The 18,518-nt window shown below is 43.0% G+C and overlaps 2 protein-coding genes across 10 annotated transcripts in view; one reads left to right on the forward strand and one right to left on the reverse strand.

The window, feature by feature from the left end:
- Window positions 1-696: 696 nt before the first annotated feature.
- On the reverse strand, window positions 697-7,381 carry SERF1B (small EDRK-rich factor 1B). Its single transcript, XM_082336967.1, has 3 exons — window positions 6,743-7,381; window positions 1,754-1,862; window positions 697-1,209 (listed from the first exon to the last, which is right to left on the reverse strand). The coding sequence occupies exons 1-3, from the start codon at window positions 6,747-6,749 to the stop codon at window positions 1,137-1,139; spliced, it is 189 nt and encodes a 62-aa protein (XP_082193093.1). The 5' UTR covers window positions 6,750-7,381; the 3' UTR covers window positions 697-1,136.
- A 135-nt stretch (window positions 7,382-7,516) lies between these two features.
- Window positions 7,517-18,518, forward strand: part of BDP1 (BDP1 general transcription factor IIIB subunit) — a 56,700-nt gene continuing 45,698 nt past the window's right edge. For 4 of the 9 annotated variants that reach the window (XM_082336665.1, XM_082336667.1, XM_082336668.1 and 1 more), the window contains exons 1-9: window positions 7,517-7,795; window positions 11,802-12,354; window positions 13,010-13,113; window positions 14,127-14,186; window positions 14,593-14,736; window positions 15,619-15,752; window positions 16,821-16,915; window positions 17,523-17,577; window positions 18,274-18,417. In XM_082336665.1, coding sequence (XP_082192791.1) covers window positions 7,623-7,795; window positions 11,802-12,354; window positions 13,010-13,113; window positions 14,127-14,186; window positions 14,593-14,736; window positions 15,619-15,752; window positions 16,821-16,915; window positions 17,523-17,577; window positions 18,274-18,417 — 1,462 coding nt within the window. In that variant the 5' untranslated portion in view covers window positions 7,517-7,622. Of the gene's footprint in view, window positions 7,796-7,864; window positions 8,225-11,801; window positions 12,355-13,009; window positions 13,114-14,126; window positions 14,187-14,592; window positions 14,737-15,618; window positions 15,753-16,820; window positions 16,916-17,522; window positions 17,578-18,273; window positions 18,418-18,518 lie in introns of those variants that run through there. The other 5 variants (XM_082336669.1, XM_082336670.1, XM_082336671.1 and 2 more) reach the window with 3 other exon arrangements.

Raw genomic sequence — 18,518 nt, forward strand, 5'->3', positions numbered from 1 at the left:
ACGGCGTGTGCGGGCCCTGGGCTCGCACCCGTGACCGGCCCTGCAGACGTGACAGCAGGAACCAACACCGAGCCAGCTAAGAGCAAGCGAAAAAAAAACCTGCTTCATTTCTCACCAACCGCAGGTATTGCGTTGCCAAAACCAGCTACGGTTTCTTCAGACTCCCCTCGAGCTGTGCCCGGGGCCTGTTAACAATAAACGCCCTTAGCTCCTGTAGAGTTCACACAACCAAAGGCTTCAAAGTTCTTCTCTCTCCAGAGATTTAAACCAGTTTCACCTCAGTGAGTACACAACATGCTCAAGCATGTCTGTGAAGCGAGCGCTGTGTTTTCTCATGCTAAATTTTATTCTTGCAGCTGGTTTAAGCAGCAATTTTAAATTTTAGTGACACAGCAATTTCACGATTGCTTACATCTGCAACTCATTAACTTCAAGCCTGCAGGTTCTCTAAAGTTATTATCAGTAGTAGATTCACAGTTATGTACAGCAGTGAAGTCTGCAACTCAACAGGCAACTTTTTCTATAGCGCAGACTTACCACTGCATATTATATTGCTTATAATATGCATTTCTTATAGTATATATTTTATTTATATTACTTATATTGCATTTCTCCACAATTCTATCTATTCTTTGCATTCTTAGTAACTTCTTAGAAATCAACTGATTATCAAGCATAACCATTTCAGACTAGACAGTATTTCATGCAACATTTTATTGTAAAAATAATTTAAGATGAGATTTACAGTTCAGACCTCTGTAAGGTTAAGCACATTTTACAAGTGTATTCCATTCTGAATGAAGCTGTGCTTCAAGAATTAAGACAAGAAAATCTGGTCTAACTGTAGATTCAGAAATTGTTACTGGAACCATTAAGTGAAACCAACTAATGCAGCAAAAGCTGGACTAAAGCCACTGCTCGGTAGTTTTATTCATATGCATGCAAAGAGTGTAGTCAGTTTTGAAATAGCACTCCAGGCAACTAAGCCTATGCTAACGAGAAAATACTCTAAACTAATGCTAGTTGAACAACTCTGCAAGATAGATGTTTAGTCATTTAATGGTCAGACACTTTTATGAATGATCTTCTAGGCCCCTCTCTTCATTGGTGCACTCTATCTTCTCCACACAGGCAGCTCATTTTGTGCCTGCCTGCAGAGACTTCCTCTCATTAGCCGCTTTTTGCTTTTGCTGCATAATTTCAGAGTCTCTGAAAAAAAAAAAAAAAAAGTTGGATTTCAGATACTGGCTCACTGTTTTTCTAAGTAGAGTCTCCTCCAGCTTGTTTTTGCCCTTTAGCAACACCCATTTCAAGAAGGAAAAAAGATTAGTATAAAACTTGTCAGTTAGCCAGGAGCACACTGTTTCTATTATCCTGTTTTTTTCAGTACAGTACCCCATGAGGTAGACAAGTTACTTGATTAGTAGACCTTATATAATTATTTTAGTTTTACAAGTAAAGGACACAATGGATCAAACATCTTCAAGAAAGTATTATACAATCTTTTCCTGTTCTTACCAGGCAAAAAGTTGCTCAAAAGAAAGAAAAACTTTACAAGTCTTACCAAAACCAAATCTGTTTAACAGCATCTACAGTAAAACCTACATCCAGGGTTTATGCTCTGGCATGTGAATGGACCGTGAATCAAGGCAAAGTACTTACATGCTGTTTTAGCTATGACACTGGATTCTTTCTGACCCATTTTCCCCTCCTATTTTGCACAACCGTGTCACTCAACTGTACTAGATCTTACCTCTGTTTTCTCTGAGAAGCAGACAAGCTATCCTCTTTCCTTTTCCCTTTGTGGATCTCCTGAGTCTTCTTCAGGTTCTTTTGGCGGGCAAGTTCACGCTGGTTCCCACCTGTAGGATAATACACAGTTTACACAGGGACTACCAGTTTTTACACACAGTTAGCCTGTGTAGAAGTCTGTTGTAAAGGTGGTAAAGTTTGGCTTAATCTGTAGAGTTGGTACAGCAGTATCTTTGCTAGTTGGCAGTATCTTCCATCACAGTCTCCCCCCCAGTGCACGATGGGAGGCGAGAAAGCCTGTTAGTTCTCACATTTACATTTCTACAGGTCACGTCCAAGAGGTCACCAAAACCCATTCCAACATTCCTTCCAGAAACACGATGCAGTTTCCCATAAGAGACTGAAGGCAGACCATCCCATCGATAGCCCAGGCAAAATGACAACAGTAACTCATCCAAGGAGGAGCCATCCTCTCTTATCTCAGATATGAGAATCCAATATAGCTTACAAATTAATTTTAGATGTTCTTAATTAATTAAGAACAGCATTAAAATGAGGGCAGCCTGAGAGAGTTTATAAGCTTCCTCAAACTCTTCCCAAGGCCCGTTAAGAAACTAAAAAGCAAATGGCTTTAAGTATTTGGAATGCAGAAACGTCCACCTGCTTTCACTGTGTAGTGCTGTCACACAAAATCACTGATGGATGCCATCACGTCCCATGGTCAAGCACCATGAACTTTTCAAGTCCTGCTCATGCTTAGTAATAGCAGTTAGGGCCCTCACATGTATTTGTAGAAAGGATACACTGCTTCAGATGCCACTTAGAAGATGACCAGTGTAGTTAATACATATGGGAACTCTGGCTTTACTTTTCTCTGGATAAAGTCCCCAAAACTACTTAACACAGGATTCATAATGTATTATTGGGCACTCATACCCCAGAAGCTCAGCTAGGGCTATCAAATGCTAAAGTTGCCTTACTCTGGGAACCACGAAAGCAGAGAAGAACACATAGCAGCCAAGCAGCTGTGTGCAGGTTTAATTTGTTTTTGCTCCAAGGCAGCTGAGATGTATGCACTATGAGGCTACGGCAGCTATGGAGCTTCAGCCCAAGGTTTTGTTTACCTACCGTACGCCACAGAGCCCTCTGCAGAAGAAGTGGGTCTGACAAAGCTCAAGTTAACACACAGCTAAAACTCTAGTTCTTCATCAAGACACCTTGTTTAGGTGTTGTTTAGAACTTTCCCCAAACAGGCACATGTGTATGTTCCTGCACAGGGTGGACAACCCTAATGCTGTTCACACGCGAGAGTATTTTCATGCTATTGAAGGCATTAGCAAACAAGCATTCAGGAAGGTTCCTTCCATGCACGACTATGGGCTTCTGTTTATAGCTTTCTTTCCCATGCATGCTTTTTAGATTTCATTGTAAACCAACATCTGTATTTTTCAATCCTCCTCATTTTATGGAGTTTCTCTATGTAGATGTTCCCTTACCTTGGCAGCAAGGACACAGTTATAGGTGTTCTACCTACTTTGCTTGTGATGGACTTTTAGTACATTCAACTAATTACACTCAAAGACTATTAAAGAGGTGACCTCAAAAAGATTTGTTATTTGAAATCAAGCGTAGCATTTAACCATGGCCTTAGCAAGTTAACCATGGCCTTAGCAAGTTAAGCCTCACTTTCAACAAAAGTGAGAAGAGTGACAGTACACACACACACCCCCCCACCCACACACACACCACCACATCATGCCAGTGTAGAGGACACCTCTTCAAGGGACAGTCGCTTTCCCCAGGACTACCAATCCCCTGAACTGCTGTCAAGTTAGGCATGCAATCTTTTTGATCAGACAACATTCCTGAGGGCATGATGTCGAAACCAGCACAACACAACTGCTGCTCAGAGAAGATGCAACTCTCCGTCTAAATACTCAGGGTCTCCCAGGCAGTGGCCACAGCCATCACAATTACAAACTCTTCTGCATTAGCTGACAATCTTTTCTTACTATCTACCTCCTTATGGCACTTCTAGTCTGCTCTAACCTGCCAGAGCTTGTTCGCTTCCTTGGTATTTCTTCTTGCCCTGCTTCTTTTGGACTCAAAGTGTTCCAGATACGCCATGCATAATCACTCGTGCTGTTGAACAAACATGATCACGTTTTTCTATGCTCAAAAATGAAAGCTCCAGCTCCCCATAATTTCTGTTGTGCCTCTCTTTGGCCTCAAGACTACCCATACTGTCTTTCAGTCTTGAAGAAATCTCTCTCCAGATCTCCAAAAGATCTCTCCAATCTTCAGATGCCTGCAATTTCAGGTCTACAGAAGCAGCTCAGGATGAGGTCAATTTTAAACAACAACCTGTTGATACAATGCACAGCTTTGTAGTCACCCCACTTCTGAGCTGATAAAGGTACCTGCCATGTCAACAAGTAGACAAGAGCAACCCTGCACAAGCAGGGGTTCTGTGCATTCTTCACACCAGTACGTGTACTGCCTGGCAAGAGGTGCCAGAAACCCAAATGAAAACAGCGTATTATGACTGCTGCTTCCTGAGGGCTGCTCCTGCCTTGGAAGATATACTTTATCTGTGACAGGGCATCAAGCATTACCTTCTGAAAAAGCTGAGAGAAGTCCTGCTCCATCCTCCTCACTAGCATTCAGTAAGATCCTGTCCCAAAAGTCCATGTAGAAGAAAGGCCACTATTTGTTCAGAAACGGAAGTAAAACAGCTATCTATCTCTGCTAGTACTGGTGTTGATTAGAACTCTATGACTCATGAGCAGATGATACATTCCAGGCTATAAATGGTTCTTGAGTTTTGTGGTGTGCAGGAGGCATGAATGTCATATGAACAAGGCGGCAGCAATGAAATCTCTTCGGTGGTGCTTAAAGAAGCAAAGTATCTTCTTTTATCATGAAGAAAGAGAGCCAGGAAGTCAAAACACACTGCTATAGTCAGAATTCACACAGCAGTTATCCTCCACCCTTAACTTTATGCACTTCCTTCCTTTCCAAGCAAACACTGTGCAGAGTTATTCCATACACATGGTAAGACTGTAAACTCAAGAACCAAACTGAACGGCATCACTGAAAAGCCTGGCTGCCACTTCTGCACAGCAAAGCAGAGCAGGTAGAAAAGTAGAGCAAGACAGTATGCACAGAAGGCATACAGAGCCAAACAACTATTTGAAAAGAAACTTACTTGTACTGTCCCTGCTTCCAAGTAAACATTGCCAAGGACTGTTTGGCCCCACTACTTCACCTGGGGTGCTGAATGCGTAACCCTAGCTCCAAGGGAGATGGTGCTGTTTTCTACATTCTGTTAACACCAACCTATATCTTCCATGAAGTGCGGTCCAGTGCTGACAAAAGACAATTCAGCTTCCTGTAATGTGAAATTCAAGCATGAACTGCCACATAAAGGCCAGTACACCCTTTCTGGTTATACCTATGCTTGAGCACCCCCATCCTTGCCTGCCTCTGCAAGACATACACCTTAGTTCAACCTGTGCCCGCTCTTCCAACTCTAAGATCCAAGTATTCTTGAGGAGAAAGATAAGCAAAAGACCTCTGAACAGCACTGGAACAAGCAGTAATCATCTCTACTGTAAGGAGGTCAAACAGAATGGCAATGAGGATTGGCAACTGAGGTCATTGTCCCTGGGGTTCTTTCCAAGCAGTAAGGGATCTAATTACACGTCAGAACTTAAAACAGAAGAAAAGCACCTGCCACCATATCCCAAAAATATAATGCAAAAGTAAACAGAGCAGTTTGATGCAGGCACAAAGCAATAATGGAAGACAAGTGACAAAAATTTTCCAATTCACCTAGTCATCACCATCTTCACAAATTTATTCAGTTTTCAGGTACCCTGAAATTTGGCAGTGCAACAAGTACCATGAATTTATGAGCTCAGAGACACAGTAAGCAGTTGTGAATAAGCAATCCATTCTTATTCTATTTTACTATATGTCCTTTTGAAATCACAGTGTCTAGTCCAGGTCTGATTGATAACAAAGTGCTGAACTCTGGAAATGTGTACTAAAGCTAAGACTAGACTTCATGGTAGCACACCACAACTTCTACACCTCTGGTATTTCAGACACTGTATTAAACTAAGCCATCCTAAAATGAAATGCTACAATTCTGCTCTGTTCAGGTGTGGGATGCTGTACCTCTTCTTAACTTTAAGCTATGTTTATTTTAGCATCATGCACAACAGGAAAAAAAAAATACCAACAAAAGCCATAAACCTGCCTCTTCCTCACATCCAAGGTCTGATCTGTGCAGAAGCTGTTTATGATCCAGGTCTTCATCTACACTTCCAGCAGTACAGTGGCTTTGAAGGTATATATTTTTAAGCACGAATGTAAAAGGACCTCCTCGATTGAAAACAGGTAGTTTTTGTAGTGCCAAGTATAACAGGCAGACACCAGAACAGCAGCCCCAGCAGTTAGGTGCATTCTAGGTTTGGCTCACAGTTCTCCGCCATTTTAGAGTAGATACACCAACGTTACTTTTGGATAAGGTGACAGTTAGCAAGTCCTGTTGCCCTTCCACGACAGCCGTAACAACCACCATTTAAGCAACGTAGTATTAAGTATTCGGCAGTGACATAAAAGCCCTTTAGTTACAGACTGGGCAGTAGCCAGGGCTGCAACTGAGCGTTGCTGTTGTTCCAGCAGACCACCATCTTCCCGCCCCCGCCCGGCCCGGCCCGGCCAGCCAGGGGCCGGCCTGACGATGTTCTCGCTTCCAGCCCAGGACGGCGGCAGGACGCGGGAAGCCTCAGCCCCAGCGGCCCGCGCGCTCGCCGCGGGATTTCGTCACGGGGACGCCAAGCCCGCAAGGGCCAAGACCCGACAGCGGCACCGCAGCGCGGCGCGGCCGACCCCCGCCCCCGGAGCGGCCGAAGGCCGGCCCGCCGCCCGCCTCCCGCTCCGCGCCCCGGCAGGGCCCCGGCGCGGCGCCGCCGGCACTCACGGGTCATGGCGAGTCGCTCCGGCCGCCCCGCACCGCTACCGCCGCCAGCCGCCTGAACCCGCCCCGCCGCCCGCGGCTGCCAGAACCTTCTGCCCCCCGCCCGCCGCCGCCGCCCCTAATAAACCCTGACCGCCCCCCACGTCACTGCGGCGCGCGGCAGGCGGCACGCCGCCGACGGGGCTCGCCCAATCAGCGCGTGGCGGGCGCGTCAGGAGGATCCCACTCCCGCGACGTGACGAGAGGCGGAAACGCCGCCGTACGCTAGCGTTCGCAGCGCCCTTGCGTAAGAGCACCTGGCTTTTTCGATCGACGATCGAGCGGCAAGAGAAATGGCGTCAGGCCGCTGCCGGCCAGCGCCACCGAGGAAAGTTAACAAAGAGCCGGCGAGGCGCGCGCCCCGCCGCTCTCCCGCGGCGCCGTTCCCCCCGAGGGCGCTTGCGGTTTAGCGCGGCCGCAGCCCCCCCGCGGGGAAACGGCTTCCCCGCCGCTGGAGCCGCTCTTCGTCGCTTAAAGTCGATCCCCGTCGGCACAACGAACGCCTGGAAAGCTGCGCACGAGGTGTCGGAATTGAGGCCAAAAAGAAGCCTTTCGGGCTGCCGAGGGGCCGCAGCCGCTTTCGTGCCGTTTCCCTCCTCGTTGTTGATTTTCCCGCGCAGGCTCCGCCCTCCCCCGCCCCCCTCCGCGCCGTGCCCGCTCCCGCCCCTCCTCTTCCTGCCGCCGCCCGCTGATGACGTCACGGGGCGCGCCGGGCGCGCAGGCGGGTGACATGCCGTGAGGCAAGCGAGCTCGCGGCGTTACCGGGCCGCGCGCCGCTGACGCCGAGCTCCCGGGCGGGCGCCTGCGTGGCTCTGCCGAGCGACCGGAGGGAGCCGCCGGCGCCATGTTCCGCCGGGCCCGCCTTAACGTGCGGCCCAACGTGCGGCCCGCGGGCAGGGGCGCCGGCGGCGCGGCGGACCCGGAGCCCCAGGGCTCGGTCTCCCCGGCGGCTGCCAGAGGAGAGGCTGCGGCGGGAGCGGCGGCCGAGCCCCCGCCGGCCGCGGGGCGGGACGAGAGGTGAGTCCCAGCGAGGCCCCGCGGTAGCCCAGGCTGTGGGGAGGGGGCCGTGCCGTGCTGCGCCGCGGGGCTTCCCCGGCGGGGTCTTGCCTGGGCCGCCGCTACCCCGTGGCCGTGGATCCCCGGGAGCGGGACGGGCCTGGGGAGGTGGCAGGGCCCGCCCCCGCCGCCCTGCAGAAGCCCCCGGGGGTGTCGCGGTGGCAGGCTCTCCAGCAGCCCTCGTTGTCGCAGCCTGTCACCTCCTGGCCGTCCCTGCGCTGGTCGGAGTTGTCTCGTCTTGAAGACCTCCTGAAATAGAGGTGCTGCGCTGCCCTCCCGTCGGTGGCTAGGGACAGCTGCCTGTGTGGTGATCGGACGACGACTTCTGGGTGTTCGACGCATTTGCAACCTAAGCAAAACCTGCATTTCTGTACCGCGGTTGAACTGCAGGTGCTTGAAATACTATATAAGTTAAGACTGCAAAGGAGGGGCCTCGTGTGGCCCGATACTCAGTTTTTCTGGCACTGCAGCAGCAGGGAGCTCCCGTTTGCTGGGTACAGCAAAAAGTCTTTGCACTCCATAACTGGATGACTTTGATTTTGCATTCTTACAGTGCTTCCTGTTTTGTGCTCACCTCTTCACGCATTAGCGAGGGAGAGCTTTCTGGCTTTTTCTTTTTTGATTGTTTATTTTTTTAAGTGCTTTTCAGTGCAATGGAAATGCATGGTAGGGTTGGTTGGAGGGCCGGTCCTTCAGGCCTCCCTGTTGTGGGTTAACCCCGGCTGGCTGCTAAGCCCCACACAGCTGCTTGCTCAGCACCCCCCCCCCCCCCCCCCCCCGCCCAGTGGGATGGGCAGAGAATCGGAAGGGCAAAAGTGCAAAAACTCATGGGTTGAGGTCAAGACAGTTCAATAGGTAAAGCAAAAGCCATGCACACAAGCAAAGCAAAATAGGGAATTCATTCACTACTTCCCATCAGCAGGCAGATGTTCAGCCATCCCCAGGAAAGCAGGGCTTCATGTATGTAGTGGTTACTTTGAAAGACAAACGCCGTAACTCCAAGTGTCCTCCTTTCTTCCTTCTTCCCTCAGCTTTACATGCCGAGCATGATGTCATATAGTATGGGATATGCCTTTTGTCAGTTGGGGTCAGCTGTCCCAGCCATGTCCCCTCCCAGCTTCTAGTGTACCCCCAGCCTACTTGCTGGGGCAGCATGAGAAAGACAAAAGGCCCTGATGCTGTGTAAGCACTGCTCCGCAATAGCTAAAACATGGCTGTGCTGTCTGCACTGTTTTCATAGAATCATAGAATGGTTTGGGTTGGAAGGGGCCTTAAAGATCATCTGGTTCCAACCCCTCTCCCATGCGCAGAGACAGTTTTCACTAGACCAGGTTGCTTACAGCCCCATCCAACCTGGCCTTGAACACTTTCAGGGAGTTTTGGTCACAAGTCTGGAACATAGCACCATATGAGCTACTGTGAGGAAAATTAACTCTATCCCCACCAGAAGCAGTACAGACCAGTTCTTCAGGACATTTCCCCAGTCTGGTAATTGGTCTTCAGAACAACCTTCTCACTTCTTTTAACCGGTTGGTTTTGCATCTTGCATGAATACCTCTGTTCTTTTAGTTGAAACTTGTCCTTTATGATATAATACAAGGTCTTCTTACAGTCTTCTGTTTCCTGTGACTAGAAATTCAGGTATCAGACTAGTTGGCATAACGTGTCTTTGGTAAACCCATGCTGTCTTTTATTCAACTTGTATCTTTCATCTTTTATACTTAAACTTGTTTTACAATGTGCTGTAAGGATATTTTTCTTTCACATTTTATTTATAAAATTTGTGTGTTACAGAGATCAGATTACTGGATCTTTTGTTATCCAGAACTTTTTTCTTAAATGAAGATATTGTTGCTATTTTTCAGTTCTGTGGTGCTGTTGCTGATTCAGCAGATTTATTAAAAATTTTTGTGTTTGTAATTTAATGGGTGCCCCAGTGTAATCTAATTGTAAGTTTCAAAACTAGACACCAATGCTATTCTGAAAGGGAGAATATTCTAAGGAACCTATTCAAGGGGCTTGAAAAATAAACCTTTGCCATGTAAGTAGCAGGGTCATAAAATATTTTCCTCAGTAACTGCGGAAAATGTTCGAGTGAACAAATCCGCAAAACCACATCCTGCTGTTTTAAAGAAAAAAGTAGAGCAGTTGTAAGAAATTTAAGACTCTCTGTGATGGAAGCTGTTCACACTGAATGTACTGTACAAACCTCTTTGGTTTGCCAATGCAGTGAAGTGTGTGGGATGTGGCTAGGAAAGAGCTTCTCTGGAGAAGCAGAGATTTGGAAAATGATGCGCTTTTTAGAAGAGGCACATGGACTGCTGGAGTGCTGTGGTGAGTTCCACAGCTCAGCTGGAGGGAGAAGGTAGTATCTAACATAAAATTGCTGGGAGACTCTCAGGGGAACTTTTAGTCCTGGGAGCAAGTAGAAAAGGCACAGGTGAGAGCTGCTCCCTTCTTTCCCCCGTTTGGTCACCCTAAATTCCACCAAATAGCTGGTTCTTAAAGTTTTTCATTGCTTTTGAAGGCTTATAGCAACCAAATAAGAGAAAGCAGGCCTAGGGATTTATTGCAGTTTAGGCATTATTAGCTTCTTGGCGAGCTCTCTCTCTAGATGATGCATTTTAAAGACTGGACACCTGGGTGTCTCTGAAGATTCAGGAAGAGTGGATTTGAGGGAGGTCACACAATTTGATTTCCTGAGTGCAATGATTGCTGACATACAGCACAATGTGTTTGTTTTGTGGTCTGCAAGAGAAGAAAAGGTAAACGTGAAAATATCTTGCATATTTATCCTTCGTTATGAAGGCATTCCTTCATAGCTGCTCAAACCTGTATCTGTACTGCCAGTTACTGTCCTTTCTTTTGTTTTCTAAATGCCGAATGGGTTTTGTTGAGTATCAGGGAAGTGAAAATTCTCTGAGCATAATTTTTTGGGTTTGAGGTTTTTTTTAAATACAGTTTCTGCTAACAGCTGGGGCTGTTAAATACAAAAAGATCATCTGCAGCATTTGCCTGAGTCACAGATAGTAGCTGGAGAGGATTTGGAAAAGTTTCACTGTATGTTCATGCTTTTCTTGTATTCCTTCAAAGGCATTTACTTCTGACTGTTTTTGAAGATAGCTAAGTGAACCATGGGTGTGGTTGTCCTTATGTACAGAAACAAGGCATAGTTCCAATGTAAAATTAAAAAACCTCTTTATGACTCAGTTGTAATTCTGCTGCAGTCTTACTGTGAGCAACAGCCAAGGAGCCAAACACTGGAGGAGCCTGCAGATTTAGGAAGATCATAATGGTTGGCAATTTTGCTTGCACTTCAAAAATTATTTCTGCATAAGGGATGGAAAAAATACTTGAATAGAAAGCTTTCCAGGGAAGCCAAAAGTTCTTGCCTCTATAAGGCAACTTTTGATGTTAAGTGTGAGTAGGAGAATAACAGCAGCCAGTTTTGCTGCTGAGGTTTTTTTGGAATTCACAGTTTACATATCATCTACCTGCAAACGTGTAAAAGGAACGTTCAGATTGATTGAAATAAAAATCATCAAACTACTTCTTGCATATAGCTTTATTAAAATGTTTTTAATGTGTCACCCATGTTGTGTGGGTTATTTCTTATAAAGCTTTATTGTATGATGATGTTTGGTATTCTCAGCTGAAAGTAGAGAGCCTTCCAAAAAAGCAGGGGGTGGGGAAGGAACATGTGAGTTTAGCATTATTGGTCAACTAGCTTGTAACAGTAACATTAATTAATAGTAATTAATACTAGAAAATAACATAACCATTCTTATAGCAGATTAGTTTATGAAGAATTACCAGCTACAGGTTGGTTCTAGTGTGGCTTCTTGTATATAACTGCATTTTTCTGTAGCACTATGTTTATACTGATTGGCGCATAAACATATCTTGAAAGTAAGGGTTACAGATCTGTCACTGTAAATATTTCAGAATACTCTCTTAAATTTTCCAGCGATGACAAGGCTGATAGCTCAAATGATGCCGGAGAAGCTAGTAAACCTGCAGAGATGCCTACACAGAGAAGAAAACGGATCTCCACCATGCCCAATCTTGTCAAACCCAGAGCTGGACCTTCATCTGCTCAGCGTTCTGCATCAAAACCACAGAGGCGAACATCACAGGCTCCTGACAGCAGTGCTTCACTTCAGAAGGATTCCTCTCCATCAGAAAAGAGTAACATTGAAAGCTCCTTAAAGTCTCCCATGCTGCCCGAAAAGAAAACACCTGTGCCACAAGTGCCACAGTTTTCCCCGCTAAAAAAATCGGTGAACAAAGAGCAAACTGTAGGTGTCGCCACTCAAAAAAATGATGATACCTTGCAGAAGAATGTACCCTCCCCACTCAAGGAGAGACCAACACAGGAAAGATCGGGAACACAAGAAGAAAAGCTACCTACAAAATCTGTTCCTGTAAAAGAGAAACGAGTATGTTCTGACCGTGAAAGGATCCTCAAAGCTCGGAAGTTAAGAGAAATGCTTAAAGAAGAGCTGAAGAAAGAGCGGATGGTAGGCCTCTGTGTTGAGCAGTGCTGATCTGTGAAGGGCAAAGACATGTGGTTCACCTAAGATAATTACCTCTTTGCAGTAGTGTTTTCTGATGATCATCAGCTGCTTACTGCTAATAGGCTGTGATACCTCATAACTCTGTATGGGTTTAGTCTGTTTATAAGCACTTACAATAGCACTGTCTTCTCTCATAATACAGATTTCAAGAGAAATTTTATATCTTTTCATTGGATTAGACCCACAAGCCTTTTTGACATAAGACTTGCTATTATGTTATAGTCAACATTCCAATTTTATAAGTTCCATGGGTGGTAATACAGTGGGGAAGTGTGCTGTAAGAAGCTTGGGACTTGGAGTTTCTTATATCTTTTCAACTTGATTGTTGCCCGAGTTCTGTGATTTTTTTAATAACTTTTCACTTCTACTTGTGCCAAGTATTGAATTTCTCTGAGAGGTTAAGTTGCTTAAGGGTCTGTGACATCCTCTCTGACAAAGGGACACTTTTAAGATAAACTTATTTCAGTTGTTGGGGGGGAACAACAGAATTCCCTGAATGGGGTACTTCGTAAATAAAGAAAAATATTAATTTGTGAAATACAAGGTACTTTCAGGGTGAATTTAAGGGGTTTGTTTGTTTGTTTTTGTATGGAAACAGTTGAAACACAGGCCTCCAGTAATTGAAGGACGTTCTCCACCAGATCGTTCTAAAATGACCATGAGGGACTTGATATACTATCTGCCAGAAAACAATCCTATGAAGTAAGTATGACTCTTTTCTCTCTCCTTAGGTTAAATGATTTGTCTTTTTCTACCAATTTAATAATTGTGAAAAGGAGAATTCTTAAATCTGGAGTATTAACACAGTTGCAGTATTGTTGCAATGGTAACAAAAGCTCCTAGGTATTTTCACATCTACTCAATGTTCATACAGAAATGAGAATGGAGATTAATGTACTTGTTGAAATATAAAAACACGAACCTGTCCCTAGTGTTCTACAAATGCAGAATAATAGAATTTTGGTTGGTTGTTTTTGTTTGTTTTGTTTTTGTTTTTTTTTTTTTTTTCTTTTTTTAACTTGCTGCTGTTACATTTTTAGTTATGCCTGCTAGGGATGTTATGACAGCCTGCCAAATCTAGTGGGCTACAGGAAGCTAAGCATTTCTCCTTCCTAGGTGCGGAAGAGCAAAACACACTGCAGGACCCACAAGGTCTCTGCATTCCAGCTGGATGGATGTAGCTGCTACTGTTCCCTTTACAGGTTTTGCCAGTAGCAAGGCTGAGTCAGCATGCCAGAGGTGCGCATACACAGGGAACACTAATGCAGCTGGCTGCACAGACTACCACAGACAGAGCAGGGCCTTTTTCCCCTGCAACTACCAAAACCAATCACATAAACATAAGTACAGCTATCTAAGTCCTGTTCTTCCTCTCAGTAGCAGATGCATTTTCTGTTACTGTCTGTTATCACCTGCTTGTTAATGTTTGTATGCTTTTGTGTTTTATTTATCACTTTCCTTGCTATTTTTTCATTCACACTGAGTAGTCCATAAGCAGGTAATGAACCAGATGCTCTCAGATTCCCTGTACCCTTACAATGGATTACTGCTTGAAATATCTTTTTTGTCCTTACTTATACAAAAAAAAGGCAAAATTCATTAAGTTGTTCAGTTGTACTCAAATCTAGATGTGGTACAAAGAATTGAAAAAAAACTTTATGAAGCAGAAATGTATCTGTACAAATGTTCATCTCTCGCTTTTTATAAAATTCTAGGTCTTCATTGGCAGAAGAAAAGAGAACAGAAAAAAATTCTGCACTGGGTCAAATGAAAGAGTAAGTCTTAGTGATGGAAGTACTTAGAGTAAAAAAAATTTCTGATGTTGGGAAAAAAACATGTTTCTGTGGTAATACTAACAGTGTGGGTCTTTTTTTTCACTGTTTCAATATCACAGCCCTTATTTATAATAAATTGTAATTTGGGAGGGGAGGGTTGTTAAAGAGCATTGTGCTTTCAATATTATGGTTTTGGATTTGTCCGTTTTACAATAGAATGAAAAGCAGTTTCCAGAGTTTATGTATTGACTAACTTGCTGGTGGGTTGCATTGTGGGGTGGTTCATTAAATTGTTGAATATCTGGCATAAAGAACAGCCATTCAAAACACTAACAAAAGTAATAATTTTTTTCTTCTCTTGCAATTTTTTCTTCTCTTGCAATTTTTTCTTCTCTTGCAATTGTAGACAGGAAGAGAAAAATACTCCTGATCACGAAGAGGAAGATGAGGAGGAAGAAGCAGAGAACGGGGAGGAGAGTCAGGACGGTCCACTTCTAGTTCCTCGTGTGAAAGTAGCAGAAGATGGTTCAATTATTCTGGATGAAGAAAGGTAACAAATTCTGTGCCTGACTCAAGGACAATATATACTACGTTGCTGCTTAGTTTGTGAATAGAGAGCAGTTACTTTGGACAGGGAGAAACATGAGTGTATGTATGTGTTGAGAGTTGAGCTATCCTAGCTTAGAAAACAGTGCAAATATGCGGCAAAATATGAGCAACAGTTATCTGCCTCTCAGCAGTGGCAGACTTTCTCTATGAGAAATGTTTTTGGAGAAGGAGATAGAGAGGAAGATGTTGTATTTTGTTACAGTGAATGAGTGCTGAATATTTGTCCGAATGTCTTCTATTTAGTTAACTGCTTTGTTTCTCACAGTTGCGTGTGTCTGCTTACTGTTACTCAGTTGTCAGTATGAATTGCTGCAGCTTTGCATCTTGCATGTTATTCATCTGTCAGTGTTTTCAGTAACTTTGCTTAGAATACAACTTTTTTAAAGTATCAGATTACCAAGTTATTGAGTTCCCCAAATGTATTATTAGCATGAGATTTAGGCCAAGGTGTAAGGCTAGAGCAGTCCTGGTAAAGGAATTTGAAAGTATTCTAAAAGGATACGGAGAGGCTCTTGTGGTTTTGCAAAATAATTTTCTTGAATGTTAAAAAGACGATTTTTTTTTTTAAGATATTTAATTATGTTTGTCTGTACTATATCTTATAAAAAGGGAAAAACAAATTTACTTGCACAGGATGAGTAGGTTAATGATTTCTTACTGCATTCTCCCATTAAAATACATGTTAATGTAATTATTACACCTGATTACAGTACAAACTCTGACTTATGGCAGGAAAAGTCTGAATAGCTGGCTTATAAACATCTACTGTGTGTCTTGTTAGCAGTATTTTCAGATGAGTCTCTTCGTGTGTTTGCTTTTCCAGTTTAACTGTAGAAGTTTTAAGAACAAAAGGTCCATGTGTTGTAGAAGAAAATGATCCCATCTTTGAGCGTGGCTCTACAACTACATATTCCAGCTTCAGGAAAAGTTTTTACACGAAACCATGGTCAAATAAAGGTTAGTATATTTTTGGTTTCAAGTTTTGAGTCTGCAGAAATGTCCTGGTTTCAGATGGGATAGGAAGAAAATTAACTCTATCCCACCCAAAATCAGGACAAGAAAAATCTTGGTTTTCCATCTATGCTTTGTACTCAGCAGTTTTTATTTCCAGTGGCGTAAATTGATCTACTTGTGTGTGACGTAGTCTCAACCCTCCAAACTCTTAAAACAAGCAGAGCTCTAATGTTTACTGTGAAAATTGGCATGTTTAAAAAACCCAGTGCCTTATGATATGCAGGCTACCTGTGAATTTTTTCTGTCATGGGTGTTCAGATGCTATGGAAATGCTAGTCTGCCTTATCAAAAGCGTAATTTTGGATTCTGGTGTCCAGGTATTTGAGCTCTATGTGGAACAATTAGCACTTCTTAACAGCTTCTTTACTTGGTTCTTCCAGCATGGGCAGGAATAAATTCTGTAAGCCATCTCTATGTGGGCTGATTTCAGTGCGCATGGACAGCTGTGCTTTTATGAGTGGGTGGGTTGGTTTTTTTGCTATGCCTGCTGTGAACTGGTTATTATCTCTAGGCTGACAACACTATGCAAGACTTCGTACAATTGGAAATGATTTTTTACAACCACATATGGAGAAATTAGCTTCAGGATTCACTGTGCTGCTTTTGGAATGCACTCTTTTCCTCTTAACAAATAAAAATGGAGATGGTATTTTTGCACATGATTTCTTCTGATTTCTGTTTGTGGTTGTGTTCATAATTCAAATTTCAAGTTGGTTAGCTTTGATTTACTAGCTTTACAAAACTTATTTCACATTCTGCTGTTTTATAATAGATTAGACAATTCTTTCAGTTAATATTTCATTCAGCAAATGTTATTAGAAGTACTTAAGTAAAATAACACACACACTCCGGCCCAGCTGAACTTGCAGCCACAGTAGATAACCTTAAAGTTATCTATCTCATTGTGTTAAGTTTGAAAGGTGTTTTTATTTTAGATAGCAAGAAGGATGGTTAACTAAATACTTAAGTGTCTGTATCTTTCTTTTTTTGTTTTTTTCCCCTCCCTTCCAGAAACAGACATGTTCTTTTTAGCTATCAGTATGGTAGGAACAGACTTCTCCTTGATTGGACGGCTGTTTCCTCATAGAGCCAGAGCAGAAATTAAGGTAAAAATTAAAGCACTTAATAAAGCAATTAAACGTCTAGTTTCAGTTTTCTGTTTCTCACTTGCTACTCCTATGCTTCCTCTATTAGTACTGATAATTTTGATCCTAACTGGCTCTGTAGCAATGCTTTTTTAATGCCTGTTTCCAAGAGGTAGCAAGTAGCTGAAACATTAATATGCTGGGTTGAATTCCGATCAGCATATCTAGTAAATCTAGTATATCTAGACACAGTTGTCTTGATTTTATTTTAATTGAAGAATGCTGCTAAGCATAAGTGGATGTTTGGTGAGGGTCTTCTGTGTTGCCTCTTTCATGGCATCCAGCTGGGAAAATCTTCAATATTTCAAACCCTGCTTAGACTGGAAGTAAGGACAAAGATGTTGAAAATAATAAAAAATTATGACTGGTGATATCTATTGGTGACAGATTTTATATTTAAAAATTAATTACAAACTTGTGTTCTGTGACTGTGCTTGTAAGTTTTAACAGCTTTAGTTGCTAGAAAATCTTGTTGCATTGAAGAAGCTTTATCTTGATCTGCCATTTTTTACAATATATTGTTGCATTTCTTGCTTACTGAAAAAGACAAATATACTTTTGCTTTTAGAACAAGTTCAAACGTGAGGAAAAAGCTAATGGATGGAGGATAGACAAAGCTTTCAGTAAGTAAAGTAGCTGTACCCCACCCTACAATGAGTCATTAAATGGTAGTCATCTTTTTTCATGGTGATTTTTGTGCTTTGCCTTGCTTGAATTAATTACAAGAGAAAGGTTTTGCTCCTAGGTGAGTTCAGAAGCTGGAGAATCTTAGGTTTTTATAACAAGCATCGTTCACAGTAAAGATCTTTAGGTTTAATATTTGGCTTTTCTATATGCCTGATGAATGAGATTAATATAAAATTTCATATATATATATGTATATTTATTCAGTTTAAGATTATTCTGATTCATGGGAATTTCTAGCACAGTTACTTATTGTAAACTGCTTTGAGAATCCTTAAAGGCTTTGTGTGTTATTTGAATGAGCTATGTAAGTCCTAGAGCAGCATGTTAATACATTTGATACCATGCTACAATTCGTGTATTTGTCACTTCTTAAATTTTCTAAACTACTAAGTACTGTAACGTTTTCACTATTTTTTTTGTAAAAACCAAGCTACCATAATCCATATATATGTCAACTCTAGTCCCTGCTCAAGTGATACAGAAAGTATTTTCAAAAACAATTCTCTGTTTAAATTTATATAGCCTTTGCTTTTTAATATCGTAACATGTACCACTGATTATTTTACAAAGCAGGAACTTGGAAAAATTATCAACTTTGAAATCTTTTCTATTTCTTCACTTTAATCTGATAGAAGAAAAGCGGCCTTTTGATTTTGAATTCTTTGCCCAGCTGCTTGAGAAGGTTTTAGCAGATGAGGAAAAGAGGAAGCAGAAGACTGTTAAAAGCCAGAAGCCAAAGGAAAAGAAGCCATCAAGGCCTCGGAAGAAGCCAAAAGGTACTATAGCCTTGATGCAGATTTGATTAAGTAAAATGTCCCACCTCTTAGGACTTACAGCTACATATAGAAATTCTGTTCATAGACTTCAATGGTAGATT

This window comes from Platalea leucorodia (assembly GCF_965183815.1).
Source record: "Platalea leucorodia genome assembly, chromosome: Z".
Taxonomy (NCBI): domain Eukaryota; kingdom Metazoa; phylum Chordata; class Aves; order Pelecaniformes; family Threskiornithidae; genus Platalea; species Platalea leucorodia.